Raw genomic sequence first — 20,270 nt, 5'->3', positions numbered from 1 at the left:
GTTTTTCCATGTCATGATTTACACAATATAGGCCCACAGCTTCTCCAGCACACACCCTGCTCCTTGAAATATTTAAGTGCTGGGGTTATGGAGCTAGGTATGCCCCACTTAGATCTTAAATGCCCTTTTAATGTTAGAGCTAATTTTAAGACTTGTTTAACTCTGTATATTGAAATAAGCATTATTTATAGGCCAAGGGCAGACTTAACTTTCCCTGGATCATCTTTATTAAACATTAAATCTGTGACTTGGCTAACCAGGCCACAGTCAGAAGCTTTTATTTAAGTATTTTCCATAGAAGCCTATGTGAGGCCTACCACCTGTCATTAGTTTTAACAAGATACCTCCGCCCTATTATGAGTAGATTTGGAATCATAAGCCCCTTAAGAGATCAGTTGTCCTTCTTTTTGAAACACATATAACACATATATATGTGTTTGAAACACATATATATGTTAAATAATGTTGTAATTGCTCAATTTTACAGTCATGCTAACTTTCCCTCGCTGTTTACAGCCATTATGCTAGCCTAAGCTAAAATCTCTTAGCTTCACTTTTATAATTTGCATACAGACATGTAGGTTGAATGAAGATTGAAGCGACAGGCATTTAGCTGATTCTAGCATAACTGGAAGTGTGTGGAAAAAGCTAGTCTGACTTTGGTGTCATTTTTGATATATACAACCTTTCAACACTTTGCTAATGTCTTTCTTGCACTGGGAGCTGTGCATGTGGATGCTTATGCGTATTTTGTCCTCAGGCCTCGACATGTCCACATTTATCAGACGCTACAGCCGCTATCTCAACGAGAAGGCCTTCTCCTACAGACAGATGTCTTTTGACTTTGGCCGTGTCAAGAAAGGGTGCAGTATCTATTTCTCAAATGGCCTTGCTGCATGATTAATTCAGCTCTGTTATTGATTTTTCATCTTTTAACATGCTTTTCCTACCCAAGATCAGAAATATACACTTTATGCAAGTCGGTGTCCATATCAGTCAGAATAGCACATATCCCAAAGCCACAAAGGTCATGTTTATGAGTAGGATTGGCTCCATCACCTCCAGCCTGGCACTGAACCACGTGCATTGCTTTACTGGCATGTAGAGATGAATACAGAGAGGGGTAACACTCATGCTTATGGATGGGACTGCTCTATTTAGCTGGCAGTCACAAGGTCCCTCTAGCTAGATAAACTGGCACTGAGAAATAGACTTCAGAATAAAGACAAAATACAGATGAGACACAGTGGCGGATACTTGTGTGTGACAGGTTCAGAGGCTGGATTCATTTCAGTGGTTAGTAGACCATGTCTTCCCCAATAATCAAGGGAGTGGGGTTTGTTCATAGTAGCTTTTTCCCCAGGCTCTGTTTTACAGAGCTGCTGCTTAAACCTCACAATTTCCATTTCTTTCTGTCTCAGAGCTGAGGGTGTGATGAGGACCATGTCAGTAGAGAAGCTGCTGAAAGGAATGCCTACTCTGCAGAGCCAGATCGACGCACTGCTGGAATTTGATGTGAGTGACACTCGCTAATAGGCGACAATGTCACACTGCAAGGCATCCTGACATTGCCCTAGAGATACTGAACAGCTGTAACAAAACTGTGTACTGTAGCAGCATCTATGAAGAAGTGATACATGATATCAGGCCACATTGTTTGGAGTCATAGTTTAGCTTTACGTCTAACATTAGAAGGGTAAAGACCTACAAGATGACAACATGACCGCTACAAAACTGAACGTGGAGGTACATCCACTCGTACGGAACGAGTAAACCTGACTGTGTGCTGGGTAACTTGCCAGACCATTTTGAAGAAGGATATTAAACTTTTCTCAAGTATACATACTAATTTGACTATGTTAAATGAAGACGCTGATCATAGGAAACATTTTACGAAGATTTTGACTTCAGCTATATTTGTCCCCTCAGGTGCATCCAAAGGATCTCAACAATGGAGTGATAAATGCCTGCTTTCTCCTGCTCTTCAAAGATCTGATCAAGTTATATGCCTGCTATAATGACGGCATCATCAACCTGTTAGGTAAAGAGTCACCCCTGAACTTTACCTTTATGAGTCGGTATTTACACCACTGTCTTGATGGGTGAGCAGATGGATTTCATTTCTAACACTACTCCTGAAAGAAAAAACGGGTGGCAAATACTTTTTGTCTGTGGAAACGGTTGGATATGTATACCGCAGAGTAATAGGAAAAGCTTTGGGTGAAATTCAGGGGGATAGGGTGTCACATTTCAACCTCTTTTCTTTCTAGAAAAATTTTTTCAAATGAAGAGAAGCCAGTGTAAAGATGGGCTTGAGATCTACAAGCGGTTCCTGACAAGAATGACTCGAGTTTCCGAATTCTTCAAAATTGCTGAGGTAACCTTCTGAGCAGCAGGTGTCACTGATTGGCTGGGAGCTGAAGTACATTCTGGCAGTTGTTGTCTTACCTCTTGTTGTTTTCTTTTAAAGGAAGTGGGAATAGACAAAAATGACATACCTGAGCTTACTAAGGTAAGACTGTCAAATTTGGGTTTTGGGCCATTTTGGGAGATATAATATTCTTTTAGACTACAAGCTAACAGACTAACTAACAGTGGTGTGGTCTTTCTAACCATATTGCATGTAATATGAATGTCTAAAGCTACTATTTGTTTTTTCTGCTGTGTCCACCACAACTGCTCCCACTTGACAACGATCAGAAATTCACAAACAGGAACCACACAACCGCCACACAACCAATAAGCTGTGTTCATTTGTTGATTGACGGTCCCCGTGGCTCCCCTTCTCTTTTTACTTTCAGAGATGCAGATCGATCATTCAGGCTGAGAGTGTGAGTAGTTAGCAGTGCACAGAGCTAGCTTTGGGAGCAAGCAGGTTAGGGAAAGTAGTCATTTAAACTCTCGTTGAGTGCACTGAATTGAAGCACACTGCACAGTGAGTGCAGACCCAGCAGACATACACCAGGCGCTCTGACAAAGTGGGATGATGTGACTAGCCAGCTGGATGAAACCTAGGACATGCTGAGCAATGCTGCTGATCAGGTGGCTGATTTTAGCATAGCTAGCTTTCGTTCAACAACTGTATAAAACAGCAGATTGTTATCCTCAGAATGTGCTGCAGTTTCCATGACAGCTATAGGGTCACATGATTAATTTTTCCTAATCTGATTCCTGATTTATTTATAATAAGCAATCCCCAGGATGAGAAACCTAATTTTCCAGCTGTTTCCTGAATCAGTTGCAGTTATTAAAGCTCTGTTCTGCTGTGGAAACTCTGTGGCTAAGGTTGTTCCTTTCAGACATGGCAGCCTTGCATGAAAAGTGTGCTGTAGTGCTGTCTGAAGCTTGTTAGGTCATTGCTGAGCAAGTTGCAAAAAAACATTTGAACTGAAACAGAACACCTTTTTCTGGAGATACAGGTTGGATGGCTGTGAAATATATCAGCTCACATAAGAGTTAAAAGAAGTTAGCTGTGTTAGCTTTAACCTTCTGTTTCTGCATTTCAGGTACTGTCTGTTTACATAAAGTTAGCTGAGAATTTCAAAACCAGTGTCATGTCTGTGTGCTAAAAATGAGGCGTTTCTTATGTGCGTCTTCTCATTCCTAGAAACATGGAATTAAATTAGTTTTACTATTTTTAATAAAGACAAAAAAGAGCAGGTTATGTTTTTTCTGGTGAAATATTTAATGGATAGACCAGTATTTAGTCTAAGCTAAATAAGAACTTCCTAGCACTAGCTTCATATTTATCTAAACCTGAAACATCTTACACATGTCAATCATCAAAAAAAAAACTTCTTCATTAAATGTTTGGATGTTGTATTTTCCTCAGGTTTTTCCCTATTAATCTGTACACTATGTTACATTCTTCTATTGTCCCTCAATTAAAATATAGTCAGTTATTTCTTTTATTTTATTTAATAGAAAAAAAGTGTTATTGTACTCATAAATATACATCGATTTGTGTGTAATTAGTAGAGCTGGGCGATATGAGATTTTTTCATATCACGATATGTTTTTTTCATTTCAGGCGATAACGATATCTATCACGATATCAGCCAAATAACTATTTGTAAGATTTAAATGTGCCGTTGCTCACAAGTGAAATGTGAAATAATCAGCAGCTTGTTTTTATTTAAATATTTATTTCCCATAATAGGTTCAACAGGGTAGATGTGCTTAAGGAACATGAGACTTTTTCAGATAAAGGCAAATATTGCAAACTACACAAAAGGCAGCCGCTAAAGCGTTTAAGTTTCAAAATAGAACAAACGAAACAGACTAAATTGTCAATTCCACTTAGAAACAAAATATTAATTCTAAAAATAAATCTTAGTTTGTTTTACAGAAGAACAGACAAAACTGACTAACTTTTGGCAATATCAAATAAACTGAGAACTAAAAGGAAATTCTCAATCTCTCCTTGTTGTATAGCTGAGCTTTTCAAACAGTTTTAACAGTTACTTTAGTCTGACAAAAGCCGAATGACAAATTAGCGCTTCCAGTCAGAGACTGAGGCTACGTCCACACGTACACGGGTATTTTTGAAAACAGAGATTTTCCGTTTTCGTTTTAAAAAATAATCCCGTTCACACGTAAAGGCAGAAATGAAGGAAAACGCTGCTATGAACATGCCAAAGCAGCAGGTGGAGCTAGATTCCTAACCGTGCAGAAATGTTGGCCAATCAGAAGTCTAGAAGCCACAGTGGGAAAAAGTAAACAAAGCTGGGGCATAGAAGCAGAACCGAGTCGTATGTGTGGAGGGACAGTAACTGTGTGTATATGTAAGCATTTAAACACTGCAGAGAGTAGAATTAACAGTATTGTAGAAATTCATTTCACCGAAACAATAAAGTGGCGCACAGTGTGACGCATGCACCAGTTTATTGTATTTCCAGACTTGCTTTCGGCACAATTTACAGTGCACGCTACTCTGTTTTTGTCAGACTTGAAATAGCCGAAATACCTTCACACTACGGAACTTCTATGGCTCTTCTGTTCGACAATCTCTCCGGCACTGGAACCATCATCTGTTTTCTCTTCGGTCACGCTCGGTTGATTTTTCTAGTCGGCACACTCATTTCCTCCATTACGCGCTGGCTCCATTACCCGCTGGCTGCTTCCCAAACAAACACACGTGCGGCTTGGCACTTGTGCTGTACGTAACAAGTCACGCGACGTGACGCTGCGGCTGTGATTGGTTCGGCTCTGCGCTACTTAATTTGGATTGGCTGACCTTTTTTTTTTATTTAAGAGGACAAGAGCGGCGAGGTCTATCGCGATAGTTTAATTTCTCTATCGAGTAAAAGTTATATCGCGATACATATCGTTATCGTTCTATCGCCCAGCTCTAGTAATTAGGTCACAAACTTATAATTAACTCAGGTAAAATACAAAGGAGTGTGCGTCAGTCTGTGCGAGCTGCCATGGTGTCCAGCCATATTAAAAATACAGTGGCCGAGATGGACATCGTTGTTCCGCCAAGTCATGTTTTATTTATTTGGCCACATATATTGTACAGCAGAGGTGTAGAATAAGAGAACTCGTAGGTGTTCATTTAAAGGAAAGAGATGACATGACCGGCATCTGGATAAAATGTGATTCTCTTCAACCTTCAAACCTTGGAACACATGGAAATGTGCATAAACATATTTTTTTCCCTGATATTGTTGCAAGTACTGATTGTCGGCAGATTAGAGTTTTAACCCTCCTGTCTCTGGACAGCTGACAAGAGCTGGCTAAAAAACAACAACAGTTGGTTATAATTTAACATTGTGCCAACTAATGTTAGGCTTGAGTGTCTTAAAAATCACACTTTCCCTCTAATAAACAGTTTGATTGCATTTGCACATCATATGAGATTTTTTTTTTTTTTTTTTTTGCTAAGTGTCCAAGTCCAACAATATTAGATCCACTCGAAATAAAATTTTACTAATGTCGGCTAACAGCAGCTGGCAGCAGCTGAGAGAAACTAACACCATCTTACTGACTCATCGACTCCTATCACTAACATGGCAGCTAACAGCAGCTAACAGTGGCTAACAGCAGTGTTCACCAACAGAAAAGTTCAAGATATCCTCAACAACTCACCCCAGTATTGCTGCCATCAGTCAGAATTGAGCTTCTCTGTCTCATCGACTCACATCAGACCCCTTTCACAAAGTTTTATGGCTTCCTCCAGAGCAAATAAATGTAGAGACGTAGACGCATTTTGCCAGCTGAGGTAAACAGCCGAGTGACAGCATACACTTGCTACAGATGATTGACGGCTAGAGTTGTTTTACCTATCCGGTTGTTCAGTGATGACGCGACGAATCCTACTTCCGGGTCTAAAGTAGTCTGCGTTTAATATGACTTTTGTGTTGTTAACATGTTTAATGTTTTGTATTTTCTTCTATTTGATCTCAAAAAGCTCCTAAAACAGTCAGTGATCACTGCTGACCTCCCTCGGCTTTTATTACCACTAATCATTTATTTAAGCTCAGTGTTTAAAACCTTAGGGTGTAACTACAGCCCAGCCCATGCAGCAGTATATGAATGACTAACCTCGTATTGTGGATGGATTATCTCAGTTGTTCTCCTGGTTGAAGTTTGGTCCTTTTACAGCATCCTGCCATGCGATTACATTTGTTCCTGACCACCGAGAACACTCACGTTAACTTTTATCGAGTGGAAAAAAAAGTTAGCTTGTTTATGTTATGCTAACATAGCTGTGTCGCTAGCGGTCACGTAGCACATCATTATATACCAGCTAGCCCAACTTCAGTAACCCTACAAACGTCACTGCTGTTTAGTTTTCTGTCTTCATTTATGTTGGAAGTGATAACAGAGCTGTACGTTTGAATTTGTTTCCAAAACCCCGCAGTCAGGACATGCTATATTGTATTTAGATAGAAGCTAGCGAGCTAACTTCCTGCTAACTTCTAACTCCGTTAAATGTCATAAATTCCGTTTTTATGGATGCCTGGATGTTAAACTCAGTTGTTACACCTGGTAGAGCAGAACGCTGATCATTTTATTAAAGATGAAAGACTTTAGACGGTTTTTCAACTCTCAGTAATGCCACAGTGATCGTTTGATATATGGACCTGCAGCGGAGTTTAGGCCCAGACACGGCTAGTGACGTCAGACTGAACAACCGGATAGCGGCCACAGTAGGAAGTTTTAGGAACTTAAATTGGGAGGGGTAAGAAAACAGAATTCAGTTGACTGCAATCTGCAATCTACTGGCCTCTAGTGGTAAATTTTACACAATAACTTATGAAGGAAGTTTGGGAAGCATATAAACATGGCGTTCTAGCAACATCTGGCCCCAACATGGCATGCTGATGTTCTGCTTATAGAGAAATTCTTTATTCTTTGCTTCCTTTGGGTTGGATTTCTTGACTTTTCTGACAATGCCATTCAGATGGTGGCCATATTGTAATATGAGGAAAATTTGATACAGAGTTAAGAGTCCAGAGACTGACTGTTTATGACTGTTTCTGAGCAGGAGAAAAGAAAACTAAACAAATCTCTTTCTGTTATTTTGATAAAACAAGCTATAAATATTAAATGGTACTAGATCAGCTATCCAAACTGCCACAGTTTCCTTTACCAGCTACTGTTAAAAACTATCAGCAATAAATTGTCATAACAGCATCACTGATCATTACAGACTAACCTACAGACAGTAAATTCTCTCAGAATATTGTGATAAAATGCAGTTGATGAGTGCAGGAGAAAAAACTATCAGTCTTACAGAGCCTTGAAACCTTTATTTCAGTATCTAATACAGATTTCTATTCTCATCCCTTCTAGGAGGATTTACATCAGCACAAACAAGACAGAATAATTTTAGCATTGACTAACTTGCTGTGTTGTTATGTCATCACTCATGCACACTTTGTGTTGTTTTGTTGTTGTTGTTTTTGTTAGAGCAACAAGTAGATGTAGAAATTATCCTTCCAGTGATGGCAGTGTCAGCCATACGTTCATACGTTATCCTGGAAGCTTTTTGCTATCACAGAGATTTGGGTCAGAAGCTTTTCGTATTGGCTTCCTAAAACGAGAGCCATTATTGCATTTGTCTAAGCTTTGCAATAATGGAGTTAAACAGTTAAAACGTCCTCTGTACAGAGAACAGTTTGTACTGAGTAGTGAGGACAGACACTTTAAAGTCCCAGGGTGATAATGATCTATCTATTCCTCTCAGTGTCAAGACAAAATTATCTGCCTTGTAAGTCTTCAGTTTTAAAAGGGAGCTATAAATAAACAGACCCAGAAAACTGTGCAGAGAATTAAATAAAGTGTTATAGGAAGAACAAAAACCTTTTCTGAGATTCTTAAGAATTTTTCTAAATATCATACTATCCTTTTTACTGCACATCATTAGGTGATCATGTTGAGTTTAGCTTGATTGAGCATGCAGCTCCGCATCGTGGCTGTTATTAGCATGAAGATGCTTCTGTATCTGCTCTATTCTGAATGTGGTGTCCCGGTGCTTGTGTAACAGTTATTGTTTATTGTCCATTTTAGTATGTATAATGCTATGAAAGCCTCCCCTTATTTCTTTATCATTTACTTCCAAGAACCTAGTGATTTTTCTTTAGACATTGGCTGCTTTTTTTACTCATTTTCAGTTCAGTCTTTGTACAGGATTTTTTTTTGTTTTAGTTATGTTTTGTTTTTTGTTTAGGCACTTAATACTGCTCCTTGAATCATTCAAGTATATAAAAAAACCAACTTAAGGCATTGAATAGTGATGTGTCCTCAGAAAGAAACAGTTTTCCATGATATATTTAGGCATTTTGTTACTAGCAGCTTTTACTAAAACAAAGTTTGTTCTTTAGTTGTATGAAAGCAACATAGTTTGACCAGCATAAGCATTCCTATTTTTACACCAACAAGCTGATTCCCAAAGAGCTATTAGCCAAGAACTTTATATATTATGATATTTTGATACCCTCAGACTTTAATTCACTATGTAATAGCAATGGGAAAGCATCTGATTGTCAACAGCTTCACTTTTCAGTGTGACAGTGATCCCAAACCCACACTGCCAATGCAGTAAAACCATACCTGAAAAACAAATAATAAAACACTATCAATCATGGATTGGTCTCCTCAGATTTAGGACCTCAGCATTACTGAAGCAGCGTCAGATCATCTTGAAAGAGAACAGAACAATGAATGAGTGCTTAGATTCCATTAAAGTTGAGAACTTCCTCCAACTCCCAGCTCCCCATTGAATTCAGAGTCCACTTCAAGATTCTGGTACTGGTACTGGTACTGACTTATAGAGCTCCTCATGGACAAGCATCATTGAACTTCTACAGCCCTATGTCCCTAGCAGGTCTCGTAGGTCAAGTAATCAGGGTCTACTTGTCATTCATCATACAAGCCTGAGAACTAAGGGAGACAGAGCTTTTGCCACTTTTGCTCCCAGACTGTGGAACTCTCTCCCACTGAGCTTAAGATCTCTGGACTCAGTAGCTTCTTGAAAAAAACCCAACTAAAACACATTGTTTTAAAATTGCATTTTGTTAACTGTTGTCTGTTTTGTTTTATACTTTGTTATTCTTGTGTGAAGCACTTTGTGATCTTTTATCTAGAAAGGTGCTATATAAATGAAGTTTTAATAAAGTTTACTTACTTACAAAAGGCAGCCAACATCCAAAGAACAGCTTTGAATACGCTTCAAGAAACCTGGAGAACGATTGTGGAAGAAGGCATGCCTAAATCTGTGTCCACTGTGTGACAGAAGGTCAATTAAAATACTGTATATCAAAAACCAAAGATCAATTTACAATATTGTGAGGGTTAAAAAAGAAAAGAAAATGGATGTAAAGACCCAACAGACAACCAGCACAGAGCAGAGCTGTCTATTTGTGCCTGAATATATTTTATACATTATAAAAAATATATTTTGGATAGCAGCAGTTTCACATTTGTTATTTTTCCTGGTTTGCATGTTTTTATCGTAAGAAATTTCCATTTCTAAAAAAGCAAACAAAAGACAAAACAAAAAGGAGAAGAAGCTAGCACTCCAAAAGAGCATGTTTCTTTTATGGATTTAATTAAGTGCTGGACGAAGGAGCCAGTCAGGATATTTTGCAGCCCTAATGTGTTAAAACTCAAGTCACAGTTAAGGCAATGTGCCAGCCTAAGGTTCACTTTGGAGCGGTGCATTCAGAGATGTAGTAAAATGAAAATAGAGTGAGGTGTTCCAAGAGTCAGTGCTGCTGAGTCAATGTTGATTAGATTAGACAGAGAAAATAAAACGGAGCAGGGAGGACAATTATCAGAGCATCATGCAGGAATACGAGAAGGCAGAACAGCCATCAGGATATTAGCCAGTCTGCAGCCTATCAGCGTATTAGAAAAAAGGCACTTAAGTAATCTCCTCAGCTGCTGTCCTTCTATTTCATAGCCACCACGAAGAAGCCCTTGTTAAAGAGGCATTCGCACAATCCAAATGTGATCTATAAATTACCCTGTGCACCCTGGTCTGCTCTTATGCCTTTCTGTCTAACTGTACTCAACATGCTGTCTGTGTTTGAGTAATTAGCAGCCCCTCTCTGTGTATTTGTCTGCAGGCCCCCGAAAGCCTTCTGGCGTCTCTGGAGACCCACCTCAACACTTTGGAGGGGAAGAAACCGTAAGTAGATCGAACAAAACACCAATTTAGTGGGTTTTTTAACGCTTAACATCAACGTTTTTGCAGGGGTTTTGCTCATCTGTAGTAAAACTCACTAATACTTCTCCAACTTGTCATTTCTTCTTATCTTTACACAATTCAGAGAGGATAAGTAAGTAATCTCTGTCCATAAGAGTAGGACTTGTAAATGTTATTTCACCACCACCATTGTTTCCCCTTATTCATCAGTGTTTTGCCTTATTCAGGTTATACATTATTTTTATATTATTACTCAGTGATTGAATAGACACAGCGTCTGAATATCCTGCATCTTTCAGAATCATCATTTCATCATCAAATCATTTGGAGTGATGACAGGCCTTGCCTTTTCGCACATGTCATCACTAACCTAACACCTTTGTATCATCCTACTGTAGAGTCAGCCCCAACTTTTACAAAGCTTCAGTCACATGTCAGTCATTACTTTCTATGTGTAATGTCAAAATAAAAAAGCTTTGTTCAAGTGGCGCTGGGGCCAAGAAGTTGTAACTCATCAATGCAGCATATATCCATTAATTGAAGATGCTTGCTTAATGGATTTGCTTTGAAATGCTTCCTGCCTGAAAACGACAAAGGGATATTTAAGCCGTCACTTTGCCTCCTGTCTCAGTAGCAGCCATTAGCTTCCATTGTGTACAGCGTTAAACTCGTTAACTCATGTGCTGTTGTTGTTCTTGCAGGTCGCCCACAAAGGTAAGCTATGCTTCATGATAATCACAATGTAGCTATGATAACAGGACTCTGTATTTATGTGTGACAACTTTCAGAGTCAAAATACAGTTGAGAACTTGAATCAAGGGCTTCACCCTTACTAGTTTTTACTTTAGATGGGTAGTGATTTATTGTTATTCATCTGTTTAGAAAGCTCGTGAATCACATTAGCTTACATGAATATATTGGTCATCATCTAACGGGGGTTGTCCTCTGCGGCAGGATGCTACCGCTAACAATAGCATGCCGGCAGCAGCAGCACCTGCTGCGCCAGCCAAGCCCGCGCCTCCCGCTGCTCCCGGTGGGCCTCCAGCCCGCCCCGTGCCGCCTGCCAAGCCCCCTCCACCCTCTGTCACTCCCACTGCACCAGTCCCCACCACTGCCAGCAAGTAAGAATTACTCATCAATATAACAGATTGTTGTAACTTATCTGCATCGATACCACATTTTAAATGGATTCCTCTGTCAACACACCCTTACTGTCTTTTTTCCCCTGTGTTCAGTGCACTTGATGATGGGTTCCTCTTGGATCTAGATCCCATGTCCTCCTCATCAGCAGGGGGCACTGCAGCGGCTTCCTCCACAACTGGATGGGGAGGTAAGGTCATTTTGATATACCAAATGAAATGTTTGAAACTCCCGTCATTTTCTGATTTGAGTACAAGCTGATATTCCCACATTTTTAGGCACTAATTGTTTATTTAGCAGCTTTGATTGACTAACATTAGCTAAAATGTTAAAAAAAAGGGGCTTTATAAATGAATGCCTACAAAGATATCATGCTAAATGCTGTTAGAGACAGGTCTGACCCCAGAGTAGTCCCACAACCCATTCAATCATGCTGCATTTCATTTACCTCGGAAGTTGGATGTCAGAGCCGGGACTGATGTCACTCCCAAGTTGGGTTCATTCAAGTAATAAAAGCAAAGAAAAGTAGGATTTGTTTTGCTTCTTCGGAGGTGGAGGCAGCCATACATAATTAGAAAGCAGCACAATAATAGTTTTTTTCTTGCACTTTAAATTAACGGTGCATCAAGTTCATAGATAGAGCTGGGTCAGTGCACTGTATATGGCTTATTTAACCAGTCACAAAGACACAGCAGTGGCGGCACAGATTAGAAGTTTTATTATCGTTTACATGCACTGGGGCCATTTTGGATTATGAAGTCGGGGTTGGCGGGGCTGCCCTAACTCTCTGAGTTGTAAGTAAGGGGATGTTTCAGTTAAAAATGACTGACTGGGAATTTTGGAACTTCTGACTTCTGATTTTAAATGTAATACAACATTAGTCCCAAAGATCAAGTGTTTTAGGGAAATTATGTTCGTCATATCAGATTGCTTGTCCAATACAGAACAATACAGACTCACATGACACTGTTTCAAGGCTGTATTTTGAATTCTTAGAATAGTCAGTGTAGCTCCTGATACAATGTTCAAATCAACTGGATTCATAATTTTCAGGCAAAAAGTCAGCATCCCTATAAGCTAATGATCCATGTAGGTAAACAATCAGATCCCTGGTATTATAGAGTGTTATGAATTAAACTGTGAGATCAGCTTTTTGTTTCTAACACACTCAGCTTATTTGCTTATATATCAGACAGATCAACATCAATCTTTTTCAATGTGAGAAAAACACAGAGGAAAGAAAATTTAGATCAGATCTTCTAGTTATGAATATAGATTTTTTTTATAGAATTTTGGAAAGCTAACAAGATAATATATATTAATTAGTATTTTACTCTTTTAAAGACAAAGATAGAATTTATTAAAAATATGAAATGGACAGAAGGGAAGATTCAATTAAACTGGAATCTAAACATTACAAAATAAGGAGATCAGAGACATTAACGAAACATAAAAAGCAGTAAATTTATTTTAGCATCAAACACAATTAGTTAGGAAAATCAAGTTTATTGGGTGTTATTGTCATGGAAACGGTTGTAACCGCCACTTTGCCCAGCACGTCTTGGCTTCAGATATAACCCTTTGCTACTGCTGTGAGAAGTTTCTGCTAAAAGTTGTAGCTTATGTTAAACCAGACCTCCTGAAGTGTAAAGTACTGTGTATCTCTTGTCCTACAGCCTTATGCCCAGCTCTTTAACATGCTGTTATGTTTAGTTTAACAGACTCACACTGTCACATTATGGTCGCTCAGCTGTGACAGGGGAGAGTTTTAGTGATATTTAATGACCTTAACTTAATGTACTTCAGTGAAAGAGCACATTTTACACACTTACATCAACTTCTTCAATAAATCTGTTGTTTTTTAATGATTCAGTTACTAAACTACTCGCCGCCAGCTTTACTTTAAATTATTTGCAACCTTTTTTCAAAGCACACAGTGTGGTGAGGTGACTGCTGAGTGATTTTTCTTGCCAAAATAGAATGAATGAAAACCAAGAAGGAGAAAGAAGAAACTAAACGGAAAAACCTGCCTGTATGCTTCGGCTGGCAGCAGCATCAGTTATTTATAGTTTGTAATAAATGTGCAGAAACAAACAAACTCTTTTATTCTTCTTAAACTTTTACTGAAAATCATCGGCTTTAACAGAAAGAGAAATGGGACTCTCCTCTTTAACATTGTGAAACTTCTTGTGGTTTTAATCGCAATTTTAACGATTTTTTTCCTACATGTCCTCTGATACCTTAACCATGGCTGTGGTCCAGCCTTAGCCTTTTTAAAGCCTCAGTTATATTAATGACCCTTTCACTCAATTGGATTTGCTTTTGTCCCATCTCTGCTTTTCTGGCTTTTCCTGTAAAAGGTTGGAAGCTCTCAAATTAACCAAAAAAAATCATTACTTGGAGCATCTGCATAATTTCAAAGTATATCTCTTTCTTAACTCAGTCATTCACTGTCTCTGACCTCTCTCTCTCTTTGTTTTGGTTTGTGCTGTCTTGAAGATCTCTTGGGTAAGTATTCTGTTGACAGCGTCGCCTGCAGTCGCCTGTTCAACTTGTCTCTCAACCTGCAGTTCTGAATTTTCTTTTTTCTTTTTGAACTTTTCACTCACTTTGACGTCTTTGACTCTGCCGTCTTGCTCTTTCTTCCCTATTTTCTCTCCTGCTGTTTCTTCCTCTCTTTTGGGGGTTGTGACTGGGTCGTGGCGTTTGGATTGCGGGGTTTATCTGCGTAGCGACTCCGGCCGCTACCGACGGAGCCTCTGAATCTCTCCTGGCAAAGAAAGAGTCTGCTGATGCCAATGCTGCGGCTGCTTCTGCCCCCGTGGCTGCCCCGCCCATAGCCCCTGCTCGTTCCACCACTGCTGCAGCTGCGCAGGCGCCCACCTCGCTGCCCATCTCTGCTCCTGCCTCCACCACCTCAGCCACAGACATCGACCTTTTCGGAGGTCAGTGTAGGTGGAGGGTAGGATGCAGACACGGCCTGCCTGTTTTTCTGCAACAAGCCCATTCATTGTTTAGTTACATAATGATAGATTTCCTTTGTTATGAAGCTTGGATTTACTTTTGGAAACACAGGAGTGCAATATCATAACCTGACAAAAAGCATACAGGCTTTTGTCTCATCAGGTTAACCACTGAGCTTAAATGTTCTACATATTCTTTTTGATGCGAAAAACAACATCAAATGCATATTCTAACAGTAGGCAGATGAGAAATGCATTACCAAAGCTTTTCGAGGATAGAAATGTTGTTTAGCAGCACTCACAGCTCTTTTTGAAGAATGTTTCCTTAATCTGAATTAAGAATCTTTTTAACATATTTTTTTGATCTTTTCTCAAGTTGCAGCTTTATTTCCAAGCCTTATTTTATCTAATATAAAATACCAAAATTAAACGGATATTTCTTCATTCTATAGCTAGAAATGTTTGAGAGTTTTGGGGGGGGGCGCTGTTGATGTACAGATGTACTTCATTTTTGGAAAAAAAATAATGCTTAGTGATGTGACTAAACATGTTTTTACGTCCTGCTTTGTGACTGCCATGCACGTACTGTTGTGCTGGCTTTGTGTCCAGCTATCACGCATCATGTTTTTCACTCGGCAGGGGAAAAACCTTTACCATTTCAAATCCGCCCCCCAAAAATTAACCAGTACCGTACAGCATTATTTCATTCCCCTGCAATGTGCAAAATCATGATGCATATATTTGAGATTTGTCAATTTGTGCTTTTTGTTATCGCCCTGAATTATTTTCTTCCTATGAGTTACTAACAGTTTCTTAAATATGCCAAGATGAAAACTGGCTGAGTGCTATTTAATGATAATTTGGCATATTAGTTAATACTAACAAACATTCAGAGTACTACTAAAACACCAAAGAGAAACGACCTTTGTCCATCCCTGACCTTGACATTTCCCCTCTTGTCACAGAGTGCAAGTAACTTGTGACAACATGCCTCATTTCACGAGCCTGCACTGGTGGTGCACTCACTGAATGCAGCATTATGCAGCCCCATCAAAACAAAACTCATCATGTGACTGATGATACAATGAGATCAATCATTGCAGTTACTGGGCTGCATATTTCTTGTATTCTCTGCTTTTTCCTGATGCTGACCTCTCATTTTTCTTCCCTGTCCATTTCATCTGTTTATTCATCTTCTGTTCTATACATCCATGTGTGTGTTGGTGTGTTGGTCCGGGTGTTACGTTTTGTGTTCGCGTTCCGGCTGTTTTTCGTCTGCAATACCCTAGATGCGTTTGCACCTTCCCCAGGAGATGGTCCTGCTGCCGTGGCCGCGGGCCCTGCTGCTGATGCATTTGGTGGATCTGGTGGGTGACAAAACAGCTTTCTGTGCAAACGTGTGTGCATGGAGGTACAAGTGCGTGTGCGAATGTGAAGGCTGTTGCTTTTATTATATTAATAAAGCTGCTTCTGCTTTCATAGAAGACAGTAGAACAAACCTGCCCTCAGGTCCCACTGTCTCACCCCAAATCCTACTCCAATGCCCAAGTCATGGACCCTCTCCTCCTAATATTCATCCAGTGAATACTGCAGTAAAAAGCACAGCACAGCTATTATCTTCTCAGTATTCCAGAAATAAATGTCTTTTTTAACACCACTAACCATGACACAACTGGATTATGATGGTTATACTAATCATATTTTATTTTGGTTTTTAATAACTTGCATTCAGCTGTTCTCTTTGGCCTGCAGCAGCTTACATAGCAGAGAAACTGAAGCAACCTACATAATGTCCATTCAATAAGCAAAAATGTTACTTTACATTATAATTACCCCTACTGTAATCACAGAGTATTTAATATTTATGTGTGATTAACCTTAAAAATAACTTTATCCTGCATCCACACTTTATCTTCTGTGTAAAAGGGAAGCACCAGCTTTTGACAACTTTGTGCATTGGTTAGCTTAGTTTTTCAACAATGAGAAGACTGGAGTGATTCCATGACTTTTTTCCAATTTTGCCACAACGTACCCCAGTACTGCTCAAAATACATTAATCGCCAAGCTTAGGTTCTAATAACTTTGTAAAATACTTAAATAAAACAAATAATTGTGTTCCTTACTTTGTCAATTGTGTTATGAACCTTGATGTTCACTATAACACCATTGCTAGGCCAAAATACACCTGTGCTTTGTTAGCTTTTCTAAGCTTCAGTTGTTGTTTTAAGTTCATGATTAGCATGTTGCCTTGCTAACTTTAAATCATTACTTGCCAAACATTAGCAAGTCACTAGTGTCAGTGTGAGCATGTTAGCATTTAGCTTATTTACAAGTGCACTGCCAAAGTTATTTACTTCAAGAATGAAGATCAAGGCCATTTACGTAGATTGATTAAGAAGTACTATATATAGTTAACTATTTTGATAAAGAAGAAGAAAACTTAATACTTAATACTTTTACTAACTTGTATACTTGACTAGACCCAGAATTACTTAATGCTAACTAGGAACCCACCCGACGGATTAATAAAGTTTTATCTTATCTTTTCTCTAATTTTCTAGGTTCTTTGCTCCATGTATTGATAGGTGTCCTGCTCTTATTGATAAACCAGAAAAAAACAAAAACAACCAACAAACAAAAACTAATGCTAACTAGCAAATGGTTGACTGTGTAGTAGTTCTTTTGTAATAAGTAATATTTAATCCCCCCCCCCCCCTTTTTTTTTTTGTCAACCCAAGTTAGAAAGACTTGTCACTCTAGGACAGAAAAAACAGTTTAAATTGATTTTTAATAGATACAAGGTATTTATAGCATGTCCTTTCATTCTTATATACTGCTAGCAGTGTTCACAGAGCCGGCTGTTTCCTGGACACATGGATGGTTTGGATTAGGCTTGCATGTTTGAGACAAATTGGGCATCATGGAATTATTCCACTACTAACTATAGTCCATAATTACTGTTTTTTCTTTCTATTGTATTTTCTACTGAAGTTTGTGGATGGAGCACTGAAGTTAAAGAGTTACCATGTATTGTTTTACTTTCTTTGACCCTAACTTGACACTTCTGAGGTATTTAGCCTCACAAAAATGCTTTTTGCAGTTTTTGTCACTTTAACAAATCCTTAATCCCTCCCTTCCTCATCCCCTCTCCACTGACCCATTCCCTTCTTTTCTAATCATTACCCCCTCCCTAACTCCTGAACGCCACCAACCTGCTGCTCTTTGCGAAGACCCCTTCGCTACGACGGAGGGCAGTGCGGACATTGCTCCAGAACTGGACCTGTTTGCTATGAAGCCCACCGACACGGGGGCGGATGCTGCTGCCATTACTCCTCCCACCTCTAGTGATGCGCCGACTATCATCGCTCCCATTGCTGCCCCCACCCCTTCTTCCACTAATACCACCACCACAACTACTACTGCCACAACCTCCACCGACACCACCACAGAGTCTGCAGCTGCCCCGACTCTAGATCTCTTTGGTGGTAAAGTCTTCTCGCTCTCATTATGCCTCTCACTGCATTGCCCTGCATTATGACAATGGTGATGATGATGGTATTAATAATTATGATGATTGTGTTGCTCTTGGTATTGATGATGATGATGGTGAAAATTACAATAACTTGCCCAGTCCCTACATTCTGATTTGTTTTTATATTTTTCCATGATACCTTTCCTTTAGATTGTTTATAATCAATCAAGCATTTTGACCTCTTCTGTTAAAAAAACCCCAAAAAACATGAATATAGCGAATTAGAAAAAATCTCCAAAGCCAGTTTTAAAATTGAATATTATTTACCGACCGGGGACCAAAACTTGTACTTATTTGATCTCTGTGGATAAAAGAAAATTTTGTTTTGTGTTTATTAACAGAGGTGGCTCAAATTGTGTTGATTTTTTAATATTACTAACAGTCTCCCAAACTTGGAGGGAAGAAAAGTGTTTTCTTCTCCTGCTTGTGGCCAGAGTTTTTAGATACTGGTGGATGGGAATGCTGTATTGTAGCTTATGCATCTGAGTTAAAAGGGAATATCGCTAAATGTCAGAATTAAAGAACAGAATTTGTCTATGTTTGTTTTTCAGTGTGTGGAAAGGTCTAATAACCCAAAGGCCTTAAGAAGCCCAAATAAGAATTGTTTTTGCTGTATATCTTTGCCAAGCTAGCGATAGTACACTGATTCTGATATTCATGATAAGTATACTTTGGTCATCTGCTGAGCTTTCTCAAACTCAGCAGAGCTGAGCCATTGATTTCTAAGTTTTGTTGAACCTTTAGGTTTTTTAAAATTACCAGTGGATTGCTTGTTATGAATTTTAGTGCACTCGTTTTTAAATTAATTATAATAACTCATCTAGTCTCAGCATGAAGGTTAAGTAATTTTAGTTAATCTATGACAACTTAGACCTGCCAGGGCACAAGGGACATGGGCCCACCCTCCTGTCAGCCCGCCACCTGCAGGAGATGCCGTAGGGGTCGGGTGCAGTGTGCACTGAGTGGCGACCCAGGGCAGAGACCCTGGCAGACTGATCCCCATCTACCAAGACTAACAACTGGGACATTTAATGTCGTCTCTCTGGTGGTGAAGAAGCCTGAGCTAGTGTGAAAGGTTGAGAGGTACCAACTAGATATATTCAGGCTGACCTCAATGCATGGCTTGGGCTCCAGAACCAGTCTCTTGGAAAACGGCTGGACTGTCTAACTCTGGAGTTGCCCTTGGTGAGAGACGGCAGGCTGGGTGGGTATCTTAATATCCCATCTGGTTGCTGCCTGTACATTGGAGTTTTTGAATGAGAGGGTTTGTTCCCTGTGCCTTCGGGTCGGGGAACGGGTCCTGACTGTTGTTTGTGCCTACGCACTGAACGACAGCTCAGAGTACCCGACATTCCTGTAGGAGCTTGATTTGGAGGAACGGCCTGCCAGATCTGAACCCAACCAGTGTTCTCTTACTGGACTTATGTATAAACCACAGTCTGTCCATAGCAAAAACCATGTTCGAACATAAGGGTGTCTACAAGTGCATGTGGCACCAGCAGGTCGATGATCAATTATTTAATCGTATCTTCAGATCTGCAGCCATATGTTCTGGATACCTGGGTGAAGAGAGGCACTGAGCTGTCAACTGATTACCACCTGGCGGGGAGTTGGATCAGGTATTGGGGGAGGATGCTGGACAGACGTGGGGTGCCTAAACATATAGTGAGATCTTCAACTCCCTTGACAGCATAGCTTAGACAGCATTTCGAGGTAGACTGGGGACATTGAGTCAGAATGAACCATTTTCAACGCCTCCATTGCTGAAGCAGCTGCACCGATGCAGGCGCAAGGTGGTTGGTGCCTGTCATGGTGGTAACCCCCTAACTAGATGGTTGACACTGGAGGTGAAGGGAACCGTCAGGCTGAAGAAGGAGTCCTATTGTGCTTGGTTAGCCTGCGGGACTTCTGAGGCAGTCGATAGGTACTGACAGGCCAAGCGGAACGTGGCTAAAGCAAAAACTTGGGTGTGTGTAAA

General features: G+C 39.7%; 1 protein-coding gene across 1 annotated transcript in view; it reads left to right on the top strand.

Annotated features, from left to right (window-relative positions):
* snap91a (synaptosome associated protein 91a) overlaps positions 1–20,270 on the top strand; it is a 68,483-nt gene that overhangs the window by 37,119 nt on the left and 11,094 nt on the right. The window contains exons 4-16 of the mRNA XM_085290853.1: positions 761–863; positions 1,422–1,515; positions 1,930–2,041; positions 2,271–2,377; positions 2,471–2,512; positions 10,578–10,639; positions 11,359–11,371; positions 11,612–11,778; positions 11,893–11,987; positions 14,297–14,305; positions 14,530–14,742; positions 16,050–16,127; positions 17,991–18,245. Coding sequence (XP_085146979.1) covers positions 761–863; positions 1,422–1,515; positions 1,930–2,041; positions 2,271–2,377; positions 2,471–2,512; positions 10,578–10,639; positions 11,359–11,371; positions 11,612–11,778; positions 11,893–11,987; positions 14,297–14,305; positions 14,530–14,742; positions 16,050–16,127; positions 17,991–18,245 — 1,350 coding nt within the window. The remainder of the gene's footprint in view (positions 1–760; positions 864–1,421; positions 1,516–1,929; positions 2,042–2,270; positions 2,378–2,470; positions 2,513–10,577; positions 10,640–11,358; positions 11,372–11,611; positions 11,779–11,892; positions 11,988–14,296; positions 14,306–14,529; positions 14,743–16,049; positions 16,128–17,990; positions 18,246–20,270) is intronic.

Source organism: Mchenga conophoros, linkage group LG11, assembly GCF_057382185.1.
Source record: "Mchenga conophoros isolate Kocher_MC1m ecotype Shallow Benthic linkage group LG11, M_conophoros_male_GT1.1, whole genome shotgun sequence".
Taxonomy (NCBI): Eukaryota; Metazoa; Chordata; class Actinopteri; order Cichliformes; family Cichlidae; genus Mchenga; species Mchenga conophoros.
The sequence above is the reverse complement of the archived record's forward strand: the minus strand, read 5'-3'. Positions and strand labels throughout refer to the sequence as shown.